This window comes from Saccopteryx leptura, chromosome 1 (genome assembly GCF_036850995.1).
Source record: "Saccopteryx leptura isolate mSacLep1 chromosome 1, mSacLep1_pri_phased_curated, whole genome shotgun sequence".
NCBI lineage: Eukaryota > Metazoa > Chordata > Mammalia > Chiroptera > Emballonuridae > Saccopteryx > Saccopteryx leptura.
The window spans coordinates 386021326-386044279 of record NC_089503.1 but is presented as its reverse complement, the minus strand read 5'-3'; the positions used below and the strand labels follow the sequence as shown (position 1 = coordinate 386044279).

The window sequence follows — 22954 nt, the reverse complement described above, 5'->3', positions numbered from 1 at the left end:
CCTGTCGCTTAGACTTTGTACTGTGCTGCAATTCCAGATTTCCCTTACGAAGGCCTCAGCCCCCTTAGGCCTCTTCGCTGCTCTGAATTTTGGCCAGGATCTCCCCACGCGTCCAACACTTGGCTTCCTCCAAACCTTTCTTGCCCCACCTTCTGTGTCAAGGGTGTTCCAAGAGACTCCTGCCCGGAGTAGGAGAGTGAATACACAACCGAAACACAGTTAAAAGCGACAGGGGCTTGCGTTGAAGTGTCAAAGAATGCTAGGGAGTCTGGAGAAGGAAGTGGTGCTTCTAGCTGTATTGGCAGGACAGGGGAGAGAGATTGGGGCGTCCGAAGGAGATGGTGTGTGGCTGGGCCTGGAAGGATGGTTAGGATTTCGGTGACTGGAAGGACACTGAGCCTCAAGAGCTAGGACGGGTGCAGAACAGGAGAGAGGAGGAAGAGGGAGGAGGCTAATTGGAGGAAAGATCAGCAGGTGGTTGGTTTTAACAAGGAACAGCTTTGAGCTGTTCTGGAGCCGTTAAGAGGGAATGTCTATTGAATGAGAACTCCTGGGGACTCAGGGTGTGCAATGCCCACTCGAGGTACGGGATTGGGGGGGGTACCCACCTGAGGTGAGGAGACTTCGGGGGAGTGGAAAACGCACTCGGGGGCACCTCACCACATTCCAGCTCACCAAGTCTCCCCTGCTCCATCCTCAGTGGTGCTTGCAGACACAGAGCTCTGCCAGCTGCCCCATGGCCCAGAGGGCCAGGGCTGTAGCTACTGACTGTCAAGTTGCAGGCTCCGAGGGTTATGCTGGGGGCCCCGGGGCCTTGTCATGCTGCCTGAGGTCCTGCCACAGCTGTGGCTTTGAAGAGCAGCTGGTTTATCTGAGGACAGCTGTCCCACGGGGGAGGAGCTGAGGTCCCTCTGTCTTCGGCAAGAGGAGTAGCAACACCAGGTGGCAGCGAGGGATCTCACCTGACTTGCGGCACAAGCACAATGCGAGGTGGACAAGAACTTGGCTCTGGGAGAACCCAAACCCGCGCCTTTGTCGACGGCTCTCCTGCCCCTAGCGCAGCAGCTTCTGGGCTGGGCTGGGGTTGTCACCGGTTCAGACGCCCAACCCAACTCCCTTCCCCCCACGCGGGTGTGGTTTTGTTTTGGTGGGTGGGTCACGAGGCTTTGGAGCCTGAGCAACCGTGGTGGGAGGGTGGGCTTGCTCACTCACTCACCCACTCATTCGTCCACCCATCTGGGACTAATCTGTACAATTTGGGGGGCTCCGTGTAGGATGAAAACGTGAAGCTTCCTGTTACAGAATTATGAAGGATTTCAGGCAGAGCATTAAACCAGATGTGGGGCCCTGAGGACACAGAACCCTGTGTGACTGCACAGGTCCCTCCCGCGTGTACCCGGCCCTGAGGACACAGAACCCTGTGTGACTGCACAGGTCCCTCCGCGTGTACCCGGCCCTGAGGACACAGAACCCTGTGTGACTGCACAGGTCCCTCCCGCGTGTACCCGGCCCTGAGGACACAGAACCCTGTGTGACTGCACAGGTCCCTCCCGCGTGGAGCCGGTCCTGAGGACACAGAACCCTGTGTGACTGCACAGGTCCCTCCTGCGTGGAGCTGGCCCTGAGGACACAGAACCCTGTGTGACTGCACAGGTCCCTCCCGCGTGTACCCGGTCATGAGGACACAGAACCCTGTGTGACTGCACAGGTCACTCCCGCGTGGAGCCGGCCCTGAGGACACAGAACCCTGTGTGACTGCACAGGTCCCTCCTGCGTGTACCCGGTCCTGAGGACACAGAACCCTGTGTGACTGCACAGGTCCCTCCCGTATGTACCCGGTCCTGAGGACACAGAACCCTGTGTGACTGCACAGGTCCCTCCTGCGTGTACCCGGCCCTGAGGACACAGAACCCTGTGTGACTGCACAGGTCCCTCCCGCGTGTACCCGGTCCTGAGGACACAGAACCCTGTGTGACTGCACAGGTCCCTCCCGTATGTACCCGGTCCTGAGGACACAGAACCCTGTGTGACTGCACAGGTCCCTCCCGCGTGTACCCGGCCCTGAGGACACAGAACCCTGTGTGACTGCACAGGTCCCACACGCGTGTACCCGGCCCTGAGGACACAGAACCCTGTGTGACTGCACAGGTCCCTCCCGTGTGTACCCGGTCCTGAGGACACAGAACCCTGTGTGACTGCACAGGTCCCTCCCGCGTGTACCCGGCCCTGAGGACACAGAACCCGGTGTGACTGCACAGGTCCCTCCCGTATGTACCCGGCCCTGAGGACACAGAACCCTGTGTGACTGCACAGGTCCCTCCCGCGTGTACCCGGCCCTGAGGACACAGAACCCTGTGTGACTGCACAGGTCCCTCCCGCGTGTACCCGGCCCTGAGGACACAGAACCCTGTGTGACTGCACAGGTCCCTCCCGCGTGTACCCGGTCCTGAGGACACAGAACCCTGTGTGACTGCACAGGTCCCTCCCGCGTGGAGCTGGCCCTGAGGACACAGAACCCTGTGTGACTGCACAGGTCCCTCCCGCGTGGAGCGGCCCTGAGCTGTGGTGACAAGACCGAGGAGAGCCCGATCCCGTGGGTTTCATGTTTAAGTGTGTGTGGGGGGGAGACAGCAACGAAGCAAACACACACTAACAGTAATAGTGCTTTGTACGAATGACGCCGTTGACTGAGTGAACTAGATCATTTCCGCTGTGGTAAGTGCCAGGGAGAGATCAGGTCAGGTGCTGGGTCCACTAGGACCGAGCTTGGACTGGGGTCTGGGTGACCTGGAGAGGCTTGTGTGTGAGAGAGGCCTGAGTCACCCAAGGGGCACGAGCGGCGTCCAGGCGGAGGGGCAGCCAGCCTTGGGCGGGTTAGTTAATCGCTCTGGGCTTCAGTTCTTCATCTTGAGATGGGAATTATCGTGATTAATTAGCGCCTTACACGTATGGACTCATTTAGTCCTCACACAATGGCTCTGGGACGGGTCCCAGCACCGTCCCCATTTCACAGAGATGGCACCCGAGGCACAGAGAGGATGAGGACTTGCCGAGGCTGCCAGCTGGTAAGGGGCAGAGCCTGGACTTGAACCCCCGGTTCCTGGCTGCAGGTCCATGCTGCTGCCCACTGGCCGCCTCTCCGGGCCTCCTTGATTGAAGCCCGTGCTGTGAACTGCGCGATGTGTTTCTGCTCACATTAGCATTTTGAGGGGCTCTAGGGCCCCCTCTGGCCTGTTTCCCCTTCCTCCCTCCCCCTCAGCCCCATGCCTGTGGGTGGTTGGAGCCCGAGCCGGGGTTCCTTGGCTTGTGGGCCACCCATTGCCATTCTGGGCACATTGACGGGCACAGCCTGGGCTGGGACTGGGCCGGCGCCAGCGGCCGGGAGTTGATGCCACCTGCCAGCTGTCCTTTCCACACTGCCTACAGAGTGCAGTGGTCCCCCGGCCCCCCGGGAGCCCCCCCGGGGCCGCTCCTCCCCAGCCGTTTGGTCCACGCTGCCTGCAGAGTGCAGTGGTCCCCCGGCCCCCCGGGAGCCCCCCCAGGGCCGCTCCTCCCCAGCTGTCCTTCTCTCCACGCTGCCTGCATAGTGCAGTGGTCCCCCGGCCCCCCCGGGAGCCCCCCCAGGGCCGCTCCTCCCCGGCCGTTTGGTCCACGCTGCCTGCAGAGTGCAGTGGTCCCCCGGCCCCCCGGGAGCCCCCCCCGGGCCGCTCCACCCCGGCCGTTTGGTCCACGCTGCCTGCAGAGTGCAGTGGTCCCCTGGCCCCCCGGGAGCCCCCCCAGGGCCGCTCCTCCCCGGCCGTTTGGTCCACGCTGCCTGCAGAGTGCAGTGGTCCCCCGGCCCCCCGGGAGACCCCTGGGGCCGCTCCTCCCCAGCTGTCCTTCTCTCCACACTGCCTACAGAGTGCAGTGGTCCCCCGGCCCCCCGGGAGCCCCCCCGGGGCCGCTCCTCCCCAGCTGTCCTTTCCACACTGCCTGCAGAGTGCAGTGGTCCCCCGGCCCCCCGGGGGCCCCCCCAGGGCCGCTCCTCCCCAGCCGTTTGGTCCACGCTGCCTGCAGAGTGCAGTGGTCCCCCGGCCCCCCGGGAGCCCCCCCGGGGCCGCTCCTCCCCAGCTGTCCTTCTTTCCACGCTGCCTGCAGAGTGCAGTGGTCCCCCGGCCCCCCGGGGGCCCCCCCAGGGCCGCTCCTCCCCGGCCGTTTGGTCCACGCTGCCTGCAGAGTGCAGTGGTCCCCCGGCCCCCCGGGAGCCCCCCCAGGGCCGCTCCTCCCCGGCCGTTTGGTCCACGCTGCCTGCAGAGTGCAGTGGTCCCCTGGCCCCCCGGGAGCCCCCCCCAGGGCCGCTCCTCCCCGGCCGTTTGGTCCACGCTGCCTGCAGAGTGCAGTGGTCCCCCGGCCCCCCGGGAGACCCCTGGGGCCGCTCCTCCCCAGCTGTCCTTCTCTCCACGCTGCCTGCATAGTGCAGTGGTCCCCCGGCCCCCCGGGAGCCCCCCCGGGGCCGCTCCTCCCCAGCTGTCCTTCTTTCCACGCTGCCTGCAGAGTGCAGTGGTCCCCCGGCCCCCCGGGGGCCCCCCCAGGGCCGCTCCTCCCCGGCCGTTTGGTCCACGCTGCCTGCAGAGTGCAGTGGTCCCCCCGCCCCCCGGGAGCCCCCCCAGGGCCGCTCCTCCCCAGCCGTTTGGTCCACGCTGCCTGCAGAGTGCAGTGGTCCCCCGGCCCCCCGGGAGACCCCTGGGGCCGCTCCTCCCCGGCCGTTTGGTCCACGCTGCCTGCAGAGTGCAGTGGTCCCCCGGCCCCCCGGGAGACCCCTGGGGCCGCTCCTCCCCGGCCGTTTGGTCCACGCTGCCTGCAGAGTGCAGTGGTCCCCCGGCCCCCCGGGAGCCCCCCCGGGGCCGCTCCTCCCCAGCTGTCCTTCTTTCCACGCTGCCTGCAGAGTGCAGTGGTCCCCCGGCCCCCCGGGGGCCCCCCCAGGGCCGCTCCTCCCCGGCCGTTTGGTCCACGCTGCCTGCAGAGTGCAGTGGTCCCCCGGCCCCCCGGGAGCCCCCCCAGGGCCGCTCCTCCCCGGCCGTTTGGTCCACGCTGCCTGCAGAGTGCAGTGGTCCCCTGGCCCCCCGGGAGCCCCCCCAGGGCCGCTCCTCCCCGGCCGTTTGGTCCACGCTGCCTGCAGAGTGCAGTGGTCCCCCGCCCCCCCGGGAGACCCCTGGGGCCGCTCCTCCCCAGCTGTCCTTCTCTCCACGCTGCCTGCATAGTGCAGTGGTCCCCCGGCCCCCCCGGGAGCCCCCCCGGGGCCGCTCCTCCCCAGCTGTCCTTCTTTCCACGCTGCCTGCAGAGTGCAGTGGTCCCCCGGCCCCCCCGGGGGCCCCCCCCGGGCCGCTCCTCCCCGGCCGTTTGGTCCACGCTGCCTGCAGAGTGCAGTGGTCCCCCCCGCCCCCCGGGAGCCCCCCCAGGGCCGCTCCTCCCCAGCCGTTTGGTCCACGCTGCCTGCAGAGTGCAGTGGTCCCCCGGCCCCCCGGGAGACCCCTGGGGCCGCTCCTCCCCGGCCGTTTGGTCCACGCTGCCTGCAGAGTGCAGTGGTCCCCCGGCCCCCCGGGAGACCCCTGGGGCCGCTCCTCCCCGGCCGTTTGGTCCACGCTGCCTGCAGAGTGCAGTGGTCCCCCGGCCCCCCGGGAGCCCCCCCAGGGCCGCTCCTCCCCGGCCGTTTGGTCCATGCTGCCTGCAGAGTGCAGTGGTCCCCCGGCCCCCCGGGAGCCCCCCCAGGGCCGCTCCTCCCCAGCTGTCCTTCTCTCCACACTGCCTACAGAGTGCAGTGGTCCCCCGGCCCCCCGGGAGCCCCCCCGGGGCCGCTCCTCCCCAGCTGTCCTTTCCACACTGCCTGCAGAGTGCAGTGGTCCCCCGGCCCCCCGGGAGCCCCCCCGGGGCCGCTCCTCCCCAGCTGTCCTTCTCTCCACGCTGCCTGCAGAGTGCAGTGGTCCCCCGGCCCCCCGGGAGACCCCTGGGGCCGCTCCTCCCCAGCTGTCCTTCTCTCCACGCTGCCTGCAGAGTGCAGTGGTCCCCCGGCCCCCCGGGAGACCCCTGGGGCCGCTCCTCCCCAGCTGTCCTTCTCTCCACGCTGCCTGCATAGTGCAGTGGTCCCCCGGCCCCCCGGGAGCCCCCCCGGGGCCGCTCCTCCCCGGCCGTTTGGTCCACGCTGCCTGCAGAGTGCAGTGGTCCCCCGGCCCCCCGGGAGCCCCCCCAGGGCCGCTCCTCCCCAGCTGTCCTTCTCTCCACGCTGCCTGCATAGTGCAGTGGTCCCCCGGCCCCCCGGGAGCCCCCCCGGGGCCGCTCCTCCCCGGCCGTTTGGTCCACACTGCCTGCAGAGTGCAGTGGTCCCCCGGCCCCCCGGGAGCCCCCCCAGGGCCGCTCCTCCCCAGCCGTTTGGAGTGGGTATTGGGGCTTTCTGGATCTGAGATCACTCTTCATAGACTCTTTATGGGAAACGAGGCACCTTGGGGGGGGGGGGGGAGGAGAGGGGGCGGAGGGAGGGAGCCCGGCTTCAGCTTTTCAGTTATAATGATCCCAGTAATTGCGATGCCAAATTGCACATTTAAATTGCTCAAAAAGTAAAAAAAATCGTTTTGCAAAGCTGGTGTTAATAATGCAAACATTAAAAAGGAATTAAATACTTAGCTGTATTGTGGGGCACGATTGCCTGATTTTTCTTCTTTTTAACTTATTCACCCGGAGGAAAGGGTTGGCTGCGACGCCCAGATATGTTACCGTACAAAGTGGGTCTGGCTGTGCCTCGGGGGCGGTCGGTCACATGCTGCCCCCTGGCAAGGTGGCCACTGCCTGCTCTGCAGGTGAGCTCTGTTCCAGGAATCTACCGGCTTGGGGGTTTGATGTGTGCCTCCGGGGGCCCTGAGGGGCACCCCAGAATCTCCAGGGCCCCTCAGCTCTGTGGGCCACGCATAGCTGCCTCCCTCTCTTCACTCTGCTCTCCGGCTGTGTCACCCCAGAGAGGCCTCCATGACCCCCCGGCCCACAGCTGACGTCGCAGCCGGCCTGCTCCTGGTGGTCATCGGCGCAGCACTAGTCGCTGTGTGACAGCAGTCCCTGGCGCAGGGCGGCCTCTCACTGAGACAACTGGGAGGGACAGTTAGAATACAAAACCAGGTCCGCGGCCCACTCCCCACGCCAGCCCTGTCCCCCAGAAGACACTCATCTTGGAGGCCGAGGGGGAAAGCTGAGGGCACACAGCAGCAGGGAGGCTTCTGGCTTCTGTTCCTGGGTCAGACTCACCGTCCACGTCAGGACAGCTTAGTAACAGGCCGGAGAGGTTCTGAGCGACGCGCCTGAGGAGAAGAGCCCGGCCTGGCCGCCTGGCCACCTGCCTGGCTGGGCTCAGCTCCGTGCCCCCCAGAGCCTCCCCCCACTCCCTCCCTGCTGCTCCCCTCTAACTCTTGGCACCCGTGCCTTCATTTTAGTTCTTTCCCTCGCCTTGTGTTTTATGTTTTTGGCCACAGAGGATGCAGATTTAAATCAGAAGTCAGAAATGTACAACATCTTGAAGAGCGGCTGATGAGTGGTCCTGCCTGGTCATTTGTTTCATTAGGCGGCTTCCTGCCCTTCCCCGCGCGCCCGGGTGCAGCTGCGGAGAGTGATGGGCCCGCCAGGGCGCTGCGCAGAGACCAGGGCGTCCTGACGACACCGTGGAGGAGCTGCAGTAACTTTCCCGGGGACTGCGGAGGGGCGGAGGGGGGCCGGGCTGCTGTCTAACAGGCTGTCCTTGTCCGTCCCCTGCTGTCCTTGTCCGTCCCCCGCTGTCCTTGTCCGTCCCCCCACTGGAGAGCAGGCCGCCCTCTGCAGCACCTGTCCAGAGGGCCAGAGGCGAGTTCCTGTGGGACAGATAAGGAAGCGGAGCTTGGGGAGATGCTAAGTGAATCTGCCAGCATCCTGGGCACACTCAGTGCACGAGGACATGGTGGGGGAAGGTTCTGGATCGGAACCTGCAGCTCCGGTACTGCCAGGACCCTGCTGTCCCCTCAGGCCCTCTCCCCACGTGCTGTTTGTGTCTCTTTGTCCCCCTTCCGAGTCAGGTGTCACTGTACCGTGGGGTTGCGGAGAAGGACGTTATGGAAGGGGGAGGGTTCTCATCCGACCCACTCTCTCTGCCTCGGCACACAACTAAGCTACATCGCAGCCCCCGGCCTCCAGGGAAGGCCCCCTGCCTGGCCCCTGCCCATGGCGTGTGGGTGTGCCTTCCCCGTGCTGTCTAACCTGCTGGGCCTCGTGGTTGAAGAGGGTGTCCCCAGTGAGGAGGAGCCTGGGTCGTGGCTGCCTGGGTTGAGCAGAGGCTCTCTGGACTGTGGTGCTGAACTGTGCTGTCTGGGACGGTGCAGCCTGCCCTAGCGCCTGTGTGCTCTTCAGCTCAGGAAAGAAGGGAGCTCCGGTCTGGGTACGGGAGGCCAGCCACAGGTGCTGCACTGTGCCGTCTGGGGACGGTGCAGCCTGCCCTAGCGCCTGTGTGCTCTTCAGCTCAGGAAAGAAGGGAGCTCCGGTCTGGGTACGGGAGGCCAGCCACAGGTGCTGCACTGTGCTGTCTGGGGCGGTGCAGCCTGCCCTAGCGCCTGTGTGCTCTTCAGCTCAGGAAAGAAGGGAGCTCCGGTCTGGGTACGGGAGGCCAGCCACAGGTGCTGAACTGTGCTGTCTGGGGTGGTGCAGCCTGCCCTAGCGCCTGTGTGCTCTTCAGGAAAGAAGGGAGCTCCGGTCTGGGTACGGGAGGCCAGCCACAGGTGTTGAACTGTGCCGTCTGGGGATGGTGCAGCCTGCCCTAGCGCCTGTGTGCTCTTCAGCTCAGGAAAGAAGGGAGCTCCGGTCTGGGTACGGGAGGCCAGCCACAGGTGCTGCACTGTGCTGTCTGGGGCGGTGCAGCCTGCCCTAGCGCCCGTGTGCTCTTCAGCTCAGGAAAGAAGGGAGCTCCGGTCTGGGTACGGGAGGCCAGCCACAGGTGCTGCACTGTGCTGTCTGGGGCGGTGCAGCCTGCCCTAGCGCCCGTGTGCTCTTCAGGAAAGAAGGGAGCTCCGGTCTGGGTGCGGGAGGCCAGCCAGGAGGCTCTGACAGTGCTCCCGGCAGGAAGGGGCTGGAGAGGCGGAAGGTCCCGAGGTCCTTTCTGTTCCCGTGTTCTGGGTGGGGCTTCTCGGTTCTCCATTTCCACTGTATTGTCTTGGGGCCCCTGGACATCAACCCTCCGTGGCCGACCCAAGTCACATCCCTGAAGGGAAGGTTGGGCTCCCCACGCCCGTGTGTATCAGTCCTTTTCCTGGAACACCTGCCCTTCTTAGCGCCCTGCAGACTTGTCCCGCTTTCCCGGCACGGCCCAGACGCCAGCTCTGCGGTCGCCCATGCGGCAGCGGGTCTCTCGGCCTCTGCCCCCTGGTAGCACCGCCGGCTGAGCCAGCGGCCCCGCCCCTGGTCGGAGCACCCATGCTGGTTTCACGTGAAGGTCTGGACCCTCTCGTCCAGTCATAAGGTGCTTAAGGGAACATCTTTTTTTGTTTTTGATTTGCTATGTATTTTTATTTATTTTTAAAAATTTATTATTTTTTTAGTTAAAGCGTGTTGACCCTTACACTTCAGGCACTAGCACTGTGCGGTGTGTGCCAGGCACTCAGGAAGTACTTGTTGGATGGATAGATGGGAGAGAGGAAGGAAGGAAGAAAGGAAGGAATAAACAAACGAGCTACTTGACCAGATCTTTAAGTGTCCCCACCATTGGGGTCACTCCATATCTCCCTTCTTCATGTCTACTCTTCCCAACCACAAAACCCCCGTTCTGAGTGGGTTGGTCTGTCCACAGACTGGTGAACGTGCTTCCCTCCCGTCCCCGCTCCGTTCCCCCAGCTCCGCCCCCACCCCCGCTACCCCTCCGGGTCCAGATGAGTGCGGTCTCACCCCTCCAGCGGTTTCGGTGACGCCTCTGCTCTCAGCAAACATCAGCTCTCAGTGGTAGGACTGCGCCCGGCTCCACTCAGCGCCATCCTCTGTCCGCTGGGCACTGTCTTGTGTGCTCCTGTGTGTGGCTCACGTGTGTGACTCGTGTGTGGCTCTTGCTTCCTCAATGAGAACCCAAGCCCCCAAGAGCTGGCTCTTCCACAACGCGGAGCAGAGAGACCAACAGTGAAGAGCTGTTCACAAGGACAGCTGGTGTTTGGGTACCTGGGCTGTCTCATCCCTTTGGTCATTTTTTCTTTTTTTTGTATTTTTCTGAAGTGAGGAGCAGGGAGGCAGAGAGACTCCCGCATGCACTCGGCCGGACCCACCCGACATGCCCACCAGGGGGCGATACTCGGCCCATCTAGGGCATTGCTTCGTTGCAACTGGAGCCTTTCTAACCTGAGGCAGAAGCCATGGAGCCATCCTCAGCACCCGGGCCAACTTTGCTCCAGTGGAGCCTTGGCTGCGGGAGGGGAAGAGAGAGACAGAGAGGAAGGAGAGGGAGAAGGGTGGAGAAGCAGATGGGTGCTTCTCCTGTGTGCCCTGGCTGGGAATTGAACCCAGGACTTCCACACGCCGGGCCGATGCTGTACTGCTGAGCCAACCGGCCAGGGGCCTTTTTGGTCATTTTTAAGTAAACCCAGACCAAAGGTTAGAGGCATACACACCCATCATCTCTTCTTTCTGTTCCTTTTTGTTCTTCTCCCTCTGCCCAGAATGGCAATAACTGGGTGGCTCGTTCAGCTGAGTTGCTGAATCTGCAGAGCTTACACAAGGCCCCCGACTACGGTGACCCCTCCGAGTGCCGCAGTCTCGTGAGGATGGTCCAAAGCCAGCTTCGTCCTTACAAAGCTGCACTTCTATGGGGGCCTCTTTAGGAGGGGTGGGGATTCAGGCTGGGCCTCGAATGATTTGCAGAGGTGGAAGAAGGCCACACGTCAAGGGCACCGTGTAGTAAAGGAGTAGCCAAGAGAGGGGGCCTCCCGTGGGCGGGAAGGAGCCAGCACAGTTAGCGAGGTGGGTGGCCAGCCCTGAAAGACTTCGGTTCCGGCCCACCGTTCGGCCACACCCTCAGACAAGTCCACCAAACCCAGGGCTGCTAACCGTAGTGGAATCAGAAGCCAAGCCAGGGACCTCGGACTTGTTGATGTGGGACCACTTTCCCAAGCAAAGAAGTGGCTCAGAAAAAGGAGCATTTAGGGCTCCATTTTGTGCATTAGCAGATGTTTAGTTTTTGGAGGACTCCCTTTTTTCGGGGGACTCCCTTTTGCCGCCCAACAGGCTTTGACTGGGTCCTCCCTCCGTGGGCGGGCGCAGCGCATGCAAATGAACCACGTCAGAACCTCTGCCAGACGTAATGAGGGCAGTTTACTTGCTTTGAAAGCCATGCACTGTATCGTAGAAAGTAAAAAAAACAAAACAAATTGCTATCCAAAACACTTTTAACAGTGTGGATTTTGAAAAGTTGATAGTAAGTAGCCATGAGAACCCAGAAATGATTTAATTTTGCACTAAGGATCAAAAGAAAGGACCGCTCAACTTCTCAGCTCTGGAGCCTGCCCGGTGATACAAACATTTTACCAGCCCGGTTTCCCACCGCGTTCCCGGAAGGATCGCGGGAAGTCGGCCCGCCGTTCCGGCTGCCTCCTCGACTCACCCATAAATCGGAGCTGCTGTGCAGTGTGATGGTCAGAATAAATCAAGAGAAAGGGTAGACAAGAAGGCACACCGAATAATCACTGGTGACCTCAGCAATTTTATTAACAAATTTATTTCCCTAATTGGGTAACGTATCTCAGAGCCGGACACAAGGGGCACTGTAATAGATTTCCCTCCACACGCAGAAGAAGGAATTAATTAGAACTGTTTGCTTTGTTCCATCTTTACACTTGTCCCCGGGGCTTGTAAACATTGCGCCTGGCTTCCTTGGTCCTCCAGGCTCCTCACTTCGGACCCTGCCCCCCCCCCCCCCCACAGTAAATAAACAGGAAGTTTAGAGTGTAGTTGGGCAGCGGGTGGAGTCTCCTCCACCGGAAGCTGCATGTCACCGCCCGACTCGGCCCATTTGGAGGTCAGGTTCTGGCAGAATCATTGCTTCCAATAGGTACTTGGAAGTCTGTAAAGAGACCTTTGTCTCCAAAGGCAAAGCTAGAGAGAGCCCGGGGTGTCATTTCGCCAGTGCCGTGCCTGGGGTTGTCCTCGACTGTCCGGGAGCTGGTCACAAAGCTGGTGAGGTGGGCAGATCTGTCCCATTCCATCCTGTCCCACCTCCAGTGCCTCCTAGCAAGGTGAGGGGCGTGAATCACCCCGGGCAGCTCAGGCGCGCAGAGAGCCAGGAGTGCGTGACCTCACTCTCCAGGACTTCTTCAAGTAAGGTTTTCTCCTTGCCTCACAGCTTGCAAAGGACCGCAGCGTGACAGCAAGAAACAGTTTTAGATGCTGGCACTGCAGAGTCTCACTGTAACGCCGCCTCTGACGCGATTTAGGGGTGCCTCTGCCGCATGCGCCCCTGCAGCCGACTCCACGGGCTGCTGTTTCGGGCCAGCGGCCAGCCTGCCGTCTGCGGAGGCCAGCGTCAGCACAAGCCCCCCCAGGGCGCGTGAATTCTCTCCAGGGCCAATTTCTTCAGCAGCTTCTCACAAAGCCCGCCACATAACAGGACAGCTTATGAACGGAGATTTCGTTATTACGAAGATATCTAAAGGGGTGTCTAGACTACCCTCGCTACCAGTAGGTCCCTTTTTAAGATCTGGACTCCGGAAACATCTGGACAGGCCCAACAAGTCTCATTCGCCCTCCTGGATGTCCTGCAGGATCTGGATGAGGTTTTCCAGGCCGAAAATATAGCCCGGGTCCGGTCCGTCGTAGATGGTGTGCTCATTCCAGGAGCCCTTGTACGTCGTGTGAGCAAAGTCGATCATCCGGATGTCGACCATGGGGAGAGCTCCGTGCCCAATCTGCCGAGCCTCCTGAGGCTGCAGGCCGCCCGGGGCCCCCTCCAGCGGCTCCTGCCCGTCGTAGATGATGAGGAGGGAGCTGGAATAGAAGCGGTAGGAGCTCTGGCTCCTGATGACCGTCAGGAGCGCCCGAAGCCGGCCCAGGATGGGCCCGAGCAGCTCGGTCCGGAGGCGGGTGCCGTCGTGCAGGAACTGGTACAGGGCTTGCCGGAACCCCTCCACGGAGAGTTTCCTTCCATAGTACTTGTCTTTGCAGAGGAAGTGCTTCTTGTCGACTTGATAAACCTTGTGTGAAAAAGAGAAAGCGAGAAGCATTACAGACGAAAGGCGGCACCCGCTGCAGTTGCCACGTGGCAAGCTAAGGCGACGTCTAAGCAGTGCCAGGGGATGCAGGGCAGGAACGGGCGAGACGGGTAGAGCAATGAGCTTCGGTCGAGCACCGTTTAGTCTCACATCTAAAGGGCTTTCTGCGCAAACCTCCACTAGGAAGCGCAGGTCTGAAGGCCCTTCACCCTGCAGAGGTGACCCTCGACCCACGAGGAAAGGGGCTGGACCTCCTTTCTTGTGAGTTTCCAATGTCAACTTCTAAACCACGATGTAAGTGCTGGCTCCTGGCCCTCTGCAGATATTAGCAAACCCAAGCTAGAAAGCATTAGTAGGAATCTGAAATCACAGCCAACGGCCTTGGAAAGCCAGCTCGATGAGAATTTCACCGACCAAGTTTATCAAGTCCTTTCTCTGCAGATTCAAAGGGAACAGTAATGGCTCTGGGGGTAGAGTGGGGGGAACTGTTTGAAGATAAACTACAGGCTAGATCGGGTGTGGACGAAGTTTGGGGACAGCCCGTGCTGCTGAGGGGGACCTGGTAGCGGAGGGAAGGGCACGGCAGCTCTGTGGGGCTGGTGCGCCCCTCCTTGGCACCAGCTTGGCTCTGTCCTCCCCTGTCGTGGCTTGGCCACCAGAAGGGAGCAGATGGAAGAGAGATGCTGATGGGGGCCAGCGGCAGCCACCCCCGTTCTAGTCAGATGGCACAGGCAGAACCGCGGCCAGGGGCTGGCACGGCCAGAGAAGGGCTTGGCTTGCCTCTGCCTGGCACACCTGGGAAGGGCGGCCTTTATGTGGCCAAGACAGCTTCTCGGGCCTTTTCCTGCCTTCAGATGACATATGTTTGCAGAAAAACAGCATTGAAAAAATGAAAATCAAAAAGATATGATACGCTTGATGTTGCCTCCGGAGGGTTGGAGATCGGCTGCTAAATTAGCCATCATAAATACATGACAGGCGTCAACTTTCTCGGTAAATCAGATCCATTTCAGAAGATTTTAGGTCCAGAGAGAGATTCCATTTACACCACAAATCATCACACTCCATTCTCCTGAGGACTGCTTCCCAAGCCTTTCAAGGGACATATGTGCAACAAATTTATAGGCTCAACTTCCAGCTTCAGGGGTGAGTGGCAGTTTCAATTAAGGACAGCTGTGACGTTTACCGTCGGATCAGTGTCGGGTTTTGCTCTGAGCGGGTAGGCTGACTGAGAGAGTGAACCAGTGGAGGAAGTGGACCCCCCATTCTGCAACCCCGTCCGCACTGAGCCATGTTGGAGCAGCCGGAAGGAAGTGCGGAGTCTGGGCAATAAAAAACGAGCCATTCCTGGGCCTGGCCGGTTGGCTCAGCAGAAGAGCATCGGCCCGTTGTATGGACATCCTGGGTTCGATTCTTGGTCAGGGTACACAGGAGAAGTGACTATCTGCTTCTCTCTCCCTTCTCTCTCTCTTCTCCTCCCACAGCCAGTGGCTCGATTGCTTTGAGTGATTGCTTTGAGCATTGGCCCTGGGCACTGAAGATAGTTCGGTTGATTCGAGCATCCGCCCCAGACAGGACGTTGCCGGGCAGATGTTAGTCGGGGCACATGTGGGAAGTCTGTCTCTCTGTCTCACTTCCTCTCACTTAAAAAAAAAAAAAGGTGGGGTTTTGACACCACTATCCTGAAAGGTGCTCTTTGAAAGACGCAGCGTGCACAGACTAGGATGCACCTTTCCTTGGGGGGAAGAGGGGCACCCAGCTGCCCCCTCTGGCGCTCCCCCAAAGCGAGGAGCTCCGCCGGGTGGTGTCAGGGCGGGAGGCGCCCACCTCGCGCGCAGCGCGCCCTGGGCACCCACCTGCATGCCGCAGATGCGCACACCCAGGCAGGCCGACGTGCTCTGCGCGCACTTGGTCATGTGACGGGCCTTCTTCTCCTCCGACGCGTCGTCCCCGTGCTGCCGGGTCCCCATCTTCAGGTCCAGGACGCAGGGGTGCTTGTACTGCGACACGACGTTTTCCAGCAGCAGGAACCCTGGTCACGGTAAGTTAAGGAAGATTCCAAGGACACGGAGGCCGCTGCCCCCGGAGGCGGGCGGCACCCTCCGCAGCTGGCGGGAAGGCCCAGCTCTGAGCCCTGCCCTTCCGCGGCAGGCGAGCCCGGCGCCAGGCAGCGGCTCTGCAGGCCGCCCTCACAAGTCCGTTTATTTGGTGGGAGTTGATGCATCTGCAAGCTCCTTTTCCTTTTTTTTTTTTTGCTCCGAGGTTGAAATTTGAATGCAGGCCTGAAATCCCCCTGGCAGGCCTTGCCCAATTTACATTTTATGGTAGGAAAATCATAAGGCTAATACCTCTAGTCAGCGAATGGGCCAGTACCTTTTGGGAGAAGTGGGTCGATGTTAGCTTCAGAGACGAGTTGCAGGAATATTAATTTCAGAGGAGTAATTATCTTGCAAAAGCTTCTCAGGGATTAGGGATGCAGATGTGTCTCAGTAAACACTGTGAAACCAGCCGCCTGTTTGCCGGAAGGAGCCCGGGGGTGCTGAAGGGGGCGTTTCGAGCCTAAATTTGCTCCCTGAGAACGTGGCAGCCTGAGGGGTGGGGGATGCCTCCCCCAGGGTCTACCGGTGGGCACTGCCCTGAGGGAGGGGCCGCAGCCCGCCCTCCCCATCATCTCTGTGGGAAGCCCCCTGTAGGGAGAATTTGGAGGGACGGACAGAAGGAAGGGATAGAAGGGAGGTTAGGGCACCCCCCAGCCCTCTGAGCCCCCGGCCCTGGCGGCAGAGACGGCAGTGGCCCACAGGGGGCGCTGTGTTCCGTGTCATCCCTAGTCTGGCTCCTTCATCATCTCTGGTTTTTCTTTGGGAGAGAACTGATTTCTTCTAGGTCCATCGCTCCCCCCTGACACGCTGACCGCCCCGCCCCGCCCACAGGTGCACCGCCCTGCCCTGGGGACCACGGCAAGGATACGGTGCCGCTTGTTCTCCGGGTACTCGGTGCACAGGCGGGTCAGATGGGCCTGGTGGCAGTGCAGCCCCCAGGGGTTGAAGCCCCTCCTCTCAGCCTGGTTCCCGTTGGCATCTTCCACCAGGGAGGACACGTGGGTGCTGAGGTGGAGCTTGGGCCTCAGGAGCACGGTGGGGCTGCAGGGGAGGGGGTCGCGGGGACAGTCAGGGCGGCGGCCCGAGGGCTGGAGGAAGGGGCCCTTCCCCGTGGCTGACCGCGCTCTCCCGGGCTGGACTCGGAGGCAGACTGTCCCCTGGCCGTTCTCCAGGGCCCTGCCAGACCTCAGAGCGCCCTTCCTCCCTGTCCGTCCCCAGAGCCAGGTGTGGCCACCCCGCAGCCCTCCTGGGTGGGTGGGTTGGGGACGACTCCACACTCAGATGAACTCACTAGACTATGTCACCCCCTCAGAGGACTTGTCAGTGATCTGGACTGCTATCTTACTATTGCGGCCACATGCTGTGGGGACAGCAACCCACAGGGCATCTGAAGGCCCGGGGGGGGGGAGGGTTAGGCTGTAACCCCTAGTGGGTGGGAATTGCGGCTCCTCCATTGTCTGTCCCCCCTGCCCGCCCGGTGCTGGGCCAAGACGCTTAATTAGATCCCCCGAGCTCCTTGGGGAAGGGAGGTGCTTCCATTGTGTCAGCTCCCTTTTGTTTTCCCATAAATGTTTTTCAAAATCCCTAGGGAGCCTCCTCATTAGAGAATGGTCAGCTGGCATCCTCAGAGGTTTTGGAGACCTCTCCAGGGACCACGGTGGCCTTGGCCTCCGCGCCCCCACTGAGTGTTGCGCTTGCCTCTCCCTGTGCCATCTCAGCTGCTCAGGGAGGGTGACTTCTGAGAGACGTGAGCCACCCTCTCCCTCGTGTCACCGAATCTGGAGCTCCCGCTCTGCACACCTCCCCCCAGAGAGGCTCCCGGTCTTGGTGACACAGGTATTTAATTAAGCAAATATGCGCTGAGCGGCCGCTCTGCAGAGGGCCCTGCGTGCGTGCCTGCTCGTCAGCGTCCAAGGAGACGGCCGCGTCCCGGCCCTCCCTGCAGGACAGGCGCGGAGAGGACGCGTCCCTTTCCCCGGTCGCATTAGTGATTCTAGACAGAGCCCTCGACTGCATTCGTCATTTTCTCAGCTCTGGCCTTGGCGGGGAGCCCCTGGCCTTGGCACGGACAGGAGCCGTGCCGTCCTCACTGGGGACCGAGCGCCCAGCTCCCGGGGTCCTGCCCGGCAGCCCTCACCTCTCCTGGAGCGAGTGAGCCAGCTGGGCGTGCTGCCATGGGGAGAGGGGGCCCGCGCCACCGCCACCACCACCGCCACCGCTGTCCCTCTGCTGGAGCTGCTGCCAGATCGTCACCGCCGCCGCCGCCCCCGTGGGGACCTTGCAGGATGCACAGTTCTCCTTCAGGGGGTTGGCCACCAGGCTGAGGTGGCCCAGGCTGTCTTTCTGGAGGTGAACCGTGATGGTCCCTGAGGAGTAGACGGGGTACAGGGCTTGAGAAACCGGACAGAACTTACCTGAGTGGACACATAGCAATGGGTGACATCCCTTTTTTTTTTATATATATATTTTTTCCTGAAGTAAAAAGAGGGGGCAGTCAGACTCCCCACATGTGCCCGACCAGGATCCACTCGGCATGCCCACCAGGGGGCGATGCTCTGCCCATCTGGGGCATTGCTCGGCTGCAACCAGAGCCATTCTAGTGCCTGAGGTGGAGGCCATGGAGCCATCCCCAGCGCCCGGGCCAACTTTGCTCCAATGGAGCCTTGGCTGTGGGAGGGGAAGGGAGAGACAGAGAGGAAGGAGAGGGGGAGGGGTGGAGAAGCAGATGGGCGCTTCTCCTGAGTGCCCTGGCCGGGAATCAAACCCAGGGCTTCCACATGCTGGGCCGACACTCTAACATTGAGCCAATCGGCCAGGGCGTGACATCTTTTTGAAGTGTAGTTTAATGGCAGTGGTCAGCCTTCCCTTGTCTCCGCTCCTCTCTCAAGGAAGGGCTGTGCGGACTGGCCTGCCTTAGCCGGAGCCCAAGCCGTGTGCTTGTGGGCAACAGCCTTGGGATGCCCTGGGCTCAGCCTCTGCTTGGTGGCCCGCCTCTGCCTAGCTCTGCCGCTTCCCCTTTAAACAGAGCCAGCCCGGCCCGTTGTCTCCGCATTCCGCTCTCTGGACACTCACACCTTCCCAGCCACGCCCCAGCTGGCTGCTGCGCCCAACCTCAGGGCGTCAGGACTGGTCCTCTGCGGAGAGCGGCCCCTGCCCAGAGCAGCCGTGAGGGAAGCGGGGGCCCATTCACGCCTCCCCCCTTGTCTTTGCCTCCTCCATCATCCTTTCTCTCTCTTCGTTTGTCTGCGTGTGACCGGCTTCCCCTGGGAAGCCCCCTCAGGCAGCCTGTGGGGCCCAGGACCCCGCCTCCGCCACCCTCCGGCTCTGTCTCGGACATCCTGCTTGCTGTTGCCTTTGCCCGGCCGCACGGCACACGGAGATTGTTGGCAGAACTTGGCTCCCTGTTAGAAGGACTTGTGAGGCTCTCCTGACTTCCAGGACCTCCTGCCCATGGTGTTTGTCACCGAGCATGGCCTCCCCTCCGCTGTGAAAGTGGAGTGTGAGGACACCCAGGGACCACGCGCTCACGGGGCCTGTCGTCCCGGACGCCGCAGGGCTGCCCGTCAGCCCTGGCATGCACGTGTGTGGCTCTGTGGCCGCCCCCTTTGAGGTCTCGCACTCGGGTAGCAGACCCCTGGGCTCCGTCCCTGGGTCCGGGCGGTCAGCAGGCAGCCAGCAGGCCCCAGCCTCCAGAGCGCCGGGCAGTGGCACGGGGCGTGGCCGCACCAATGGTTCTGCAAGAACCCGGCCTCAGGTGCTCGTGGCCTCCCTCTCGCCGGGTCAGTCCTACCATCTCCTCACTCAGGCCCGTCAGGCCTGGGGTGGGGGTGGGGGCGGGGGCGGTTCCAGCTCGCCAGTGCTGCTGGTCCCCGAGGCCTCACGTCCCCACTTGTCCCCTCCACCCTTATGCTAACGGGTCCTTTGAAAAGTGCTCTTCACTTGGACCCCTTGTCATGTACTTCTCACTTTCCGCTGGGACCCGGCGGAGAGGGTGGGTTGCCTGTGATCCTGCCCTCGAGCTATTTATTTCCTTCCCCGGCTGCTTGGTCACCTTCTCAGCGTGAGTGGTCATTTCTGCTGAGCGAGCAGGCCGGGCAGCTGAGCTCCTGCCCATGTCCTGCCTGGCCCTCTGGGGCCGCTCAGTATACACGCTCCTTTTCGGGTCACTCCATAATTCAACACATCGCTCTTCAGTGCCATCTGTGCCCAGCTCAGCGGTCTCCCCGGGTCAGTCCTGCCGTCTCAGATTCCCAGTGCCCTAATTTTGCAGCCTGAGATTGACATTGTTTTCTGCAGCTCAAACGCTGCTTTTCCTCAGCTCGTCTCAGGCCCCTATGTCCTGTGAAGTAATAACGACACTCCTGTACCTGACCCTGACATTCATGGTTTATCTGAAGGGCAGCACGCGTCCCTAAGACCAAGCCCAGCAGAGCTGGTCCGCTCCCGAGGGCTGGGCTGATGGCCGTGGCATGCACACCTACTGTGCGCAGGCATTGCGGGCTTTCAGTTTCTCATTGCTGTGCAGTAATAGCCCAGCTGACTGTGGTCACTGGGGCTCAGAGAGACCGAACAGCTTGCCCAGGGCCACACGGTGTAGCGCTCGGAGAAGCCACACCAGACCTGGGTGTGGGAGAAGGAGCAGGCTGTCAGCGGGAGCTGAGGACTTTATAGGGAGACTCCGTGCTGTCACACTGTGACTACCCACGTGTGGGTGAGGGCACCCCCGCTGTGTCCTCAGTCACGTTTGTTCTGGTCATTCTGTCCGGTGGAGCAAACACAGAAGCTGCGATCCCACTGTCCTGTGAGCGGTCATCAGTGCAGGGGCTGGGAACACAAGGATGCGGGGTTTCTGTGGCCAGCCAGCCCTCTGTTCCTGGTGGGAGGGTCGCCGTGCTTGTTCTAGGGAGGGGCCCTGACCTGGAAACCGTTGCTGGGCCCCAAAGCCCCCCTCCATGTGCAGGCAGGGGGAGAGCTCGCTGGCCTGCACCCCGGGGGAGGCCAGGAGAGCGTGCGGCGAGGGCAAGGCCCTTCCGGATCTTGTGAAGTTCAAGTTACCACCGGGCGGCCCCCTGGCCTTTGCCGCTCATGAGGCTGTGCTGATGGGCCTGCCAGACACCACGGTCTTGGGGAGCCTGGGCCCGAGCGATGAGAAATGTGACCTTCACTTGACTTCCTCTGGCTCCAGCTCCTGTCTGATCTCATTCGTTCTGAGTGTGTAAATAAATGGAGGCGAGCAGAGGTGCAGATAACCCAAAGCCAATAAAATCCAAAAGTCATTTCTATTTCTCATACTGTCAGAGCTGCTCAGCCGGGCTCCGTGTCCCTGCCTCCTCGCTCTGTCTTCGTGTGTGCCTCTGGCTGGCGCTGTGTCCGTCCGTCTGTCTTCCTGTCCTCCCACACTGCCCTCTACGACTCGGCCAGCCTTCCTTCTGAAGCCTGGGACCCGGAGCTGACAGGGACTCGCACGCTGTCTCCGTCCGTCTGTCTTCCTGTCCTCCCACACTGCCCTCTACGACTCGGCCAGCCTTCCTTCTGAAGCCTGGGACCCGGAGCTGACAGGGACTCGCACGCTGTCTCAAGTTGCCGGCCGCTGACTGGAACAGCGTGTCAGTAGAATCCAAATAACTAGGGGTTTGGATTGTTCTTTTCACCAAGAGTGAGTTGGCCCTGCCCTAGTTCCCAGCTGGCCCTGCGTGTCCATGAGGACCAGGCCTCGGAGGCCCATGGGTCCCCAGAGCGCTGTCCCTGCCTGGAGAGTGGGGGCCCAGTGAGAGTCATCCCCGAGCGCCTCGACCTGCCACTGTGCCTCGACCTTGTCACCTGGGCAGACAGGAGGGCGCACTGCGGTGACTGACAGGCCCAGGACGTCTCGGCAATTTCGGTTTGGCCGGGCAGCTTCCTTGGCCACCTGTGTCATGTGTTTATTTTTAAGCTCATGAGAGTGTTCTGTCACCGCTGTCTGTAATACGAATCTGTCTCATCCATGAACCAGCTCAACCCAGGACCATGTCCCTGCTCACCAAAGCCAACAGGTGGACCAGGAGGCAGAGGGACGCAGCCCCACGGTGCTGTCATACCCGTGGAGCTCAGCAAAGAGTTCAGGGGGAGCTCCCGGGAGAGGCGGGCACCGCGCCATGCAGTGGCCATGTCAGAAAGAGTCCCCCTCTCTGGGCTGTTTCCGAAGGTGGGGGAGTGGGGAGGAAGACCCCTACCACAGCCTTGTAGGCACTTGAGTCCCCCTGACCTGAGGTCACTCGTTTAGTGGCCCTGGGCAAGTCATGTCCCCTTCCTCAGTTGGGCCTGGTGACCCCCTGAACAATGGCATTGAGGTATCTATCTCTTCAGTAAGAGTCACTGGTGGAGCCAAAAGCCACACTCAGGAGTCAGACTTTGGGGCTTTGAATCGTGGCTGTGTGCCCTGAGGCAAGACAAGTAACCTCTCTGTGCCTATTTCCTTACTGGTGAAATGGGGATGATAATAATGGCCCCTACTTCAGAGGGTTGTTGCTAGGACTGAGTTCATATCTGCCAACTACTTAGTTGTGAGGCACCGAGGGAGCGCTGATGTTAGCTGAGGTTACTTTTCTTATAGGGTGAAATGAGACCCCTGCACAGCTGGAGAGCCCTTTGAGGGTCCCTTTCCCACTAACATCTGACCTCAGCTACCTGCCCTGGGAATCTGAGGGAGGGTCCCCTTCTGGGCTGTATTCTAGTGTCCCCGTAGACGTGCGTTTCCTTGGGTGGGACCTGGGAGGTGGTGGCGAGAGAGTGGGTCAGTGTTTCCGCCCGGGGGCTCTGCCTCACTGTCACCCCCAGCAGGGGGCTGCGTGGGGTCCCACCTCGTGTGTGTGTGTGTGTGTGTGTGTGTGTGTGTGTGTGTGTGTCTGCAGTTCTCTGATGCAGCTTTTTGGAAACAGCATCTCCTGAGTGAAGCCCAGAGCAGAGACTGAAGCGCTCCCCGTGGCCGGTGGTGCGAGCCAACGCGGCTCAAATTATTCTATCACCGTAGCAGAACCCCAAGGCGGATGGATCTGCGGATGGATACAACCAGAAAGGGGAAGGAGAGAGCAGAGAGGAGAGGAGGAGGGGAGGAGGCCCATCCCCAGAGGAATGGCTAAGTGCGGACAGGGCACAGGAAGCAGCGGGGTGGAGTCTGGAGCCTGTCTCGGGCACACTGCTGTTTTGTCTGCCTGCCCGGGCGGCCTGTCTGAGCCCCGTAGCCCTGTTGAAGGAGCGTGAACTGCCGCAGGCAGGAGGCTACCCTGCGCAAGAACCTACCACCCCTTTGCTGAGTTGGACACAGTTGCGAAAATAGATGTTAATTCCAGTGGATGCCCTGACAAGACGGGCAGTGACTCACAAGCCAGAGGCAGCCCCGGCCCCGGGCCCCAGAAGGCCCCCGGGGATGCACAGCTCCAGCTGTGTACCCCATCTCTCAGTGTCCTGTCCCAGACTCTCGGGGGGCCTGCCCGCTGGGACTGAAGCGACGCGTTCACGCTCAGGCCGTGGCCCCCTACCACCGGGTCTCAGTTTGGAGCATGCTGGATCCCTAGGCTCTAACCCCAGGGATTCCGATTCCCAGGTCTGGGACGGGTCCGGGAACCAGCAGATACATGCGCGCACGCGCGCGCG

At 61.6% G+C, this 22954-nt stretch overlaps 2 protein-coding genes across 4 annotated transcripts in view; one reads left to right on the top strand and one right to left on the bottom strand.

Annotated features, from left to right (window-relative positions):
* Window positions 1-3038: 3038 nt before the first annotated feature.
* LOC136388490 (basic proline-rich protein-like) lies at window positions 3039-12566 on the top strand. Its single transcript, XM_066360316.1, has 6 exons — window positions 3039-3065; window positions 3349-6189; window positions 6272-6414; window positions 6987-7068; window positions 10680-10778; window positions 12450-12566. The coding sequence occupies exons 1-6, from the start codon at window positions 3039-3041 to the stop codon at window positions 12564-12566; spliced, it is 3309 nt and encodes a 1102-aa protein (XP_066216413.1).
* Window positions 11716-22954, bottom strand: part of IP6K3 (inositol hexakisphosphate kinase 3) — a 27602-nt gene continuing 16363 nt past the window's right edge. For all 3 annotated transcript variants that reach the window (XM_066359631.1, XM_066359633.1, XM_066359632.1), the window contains 4 exons: window positions 17460-17688; window positions 16191-16363; window positions 15080-15255; window positions 11716-13205 (listed from right to left, as the gene is read on the bottom strand). In XM_066359631.1, coding sequence (XP_066215728.1) covers window positions 12750-13205; window positions 15080-15255; window positions 16191-16363; window positions 17460-17688 — 1034 coding nt within the window. In that variant the 3' untranslated portion in view covers window positions 11716-12749. The remainder of the gene's footprint in view (window positions 13206-15079; window positions 15256-16190; window positions 16364-17459; window positions 17689-22954) is intronic.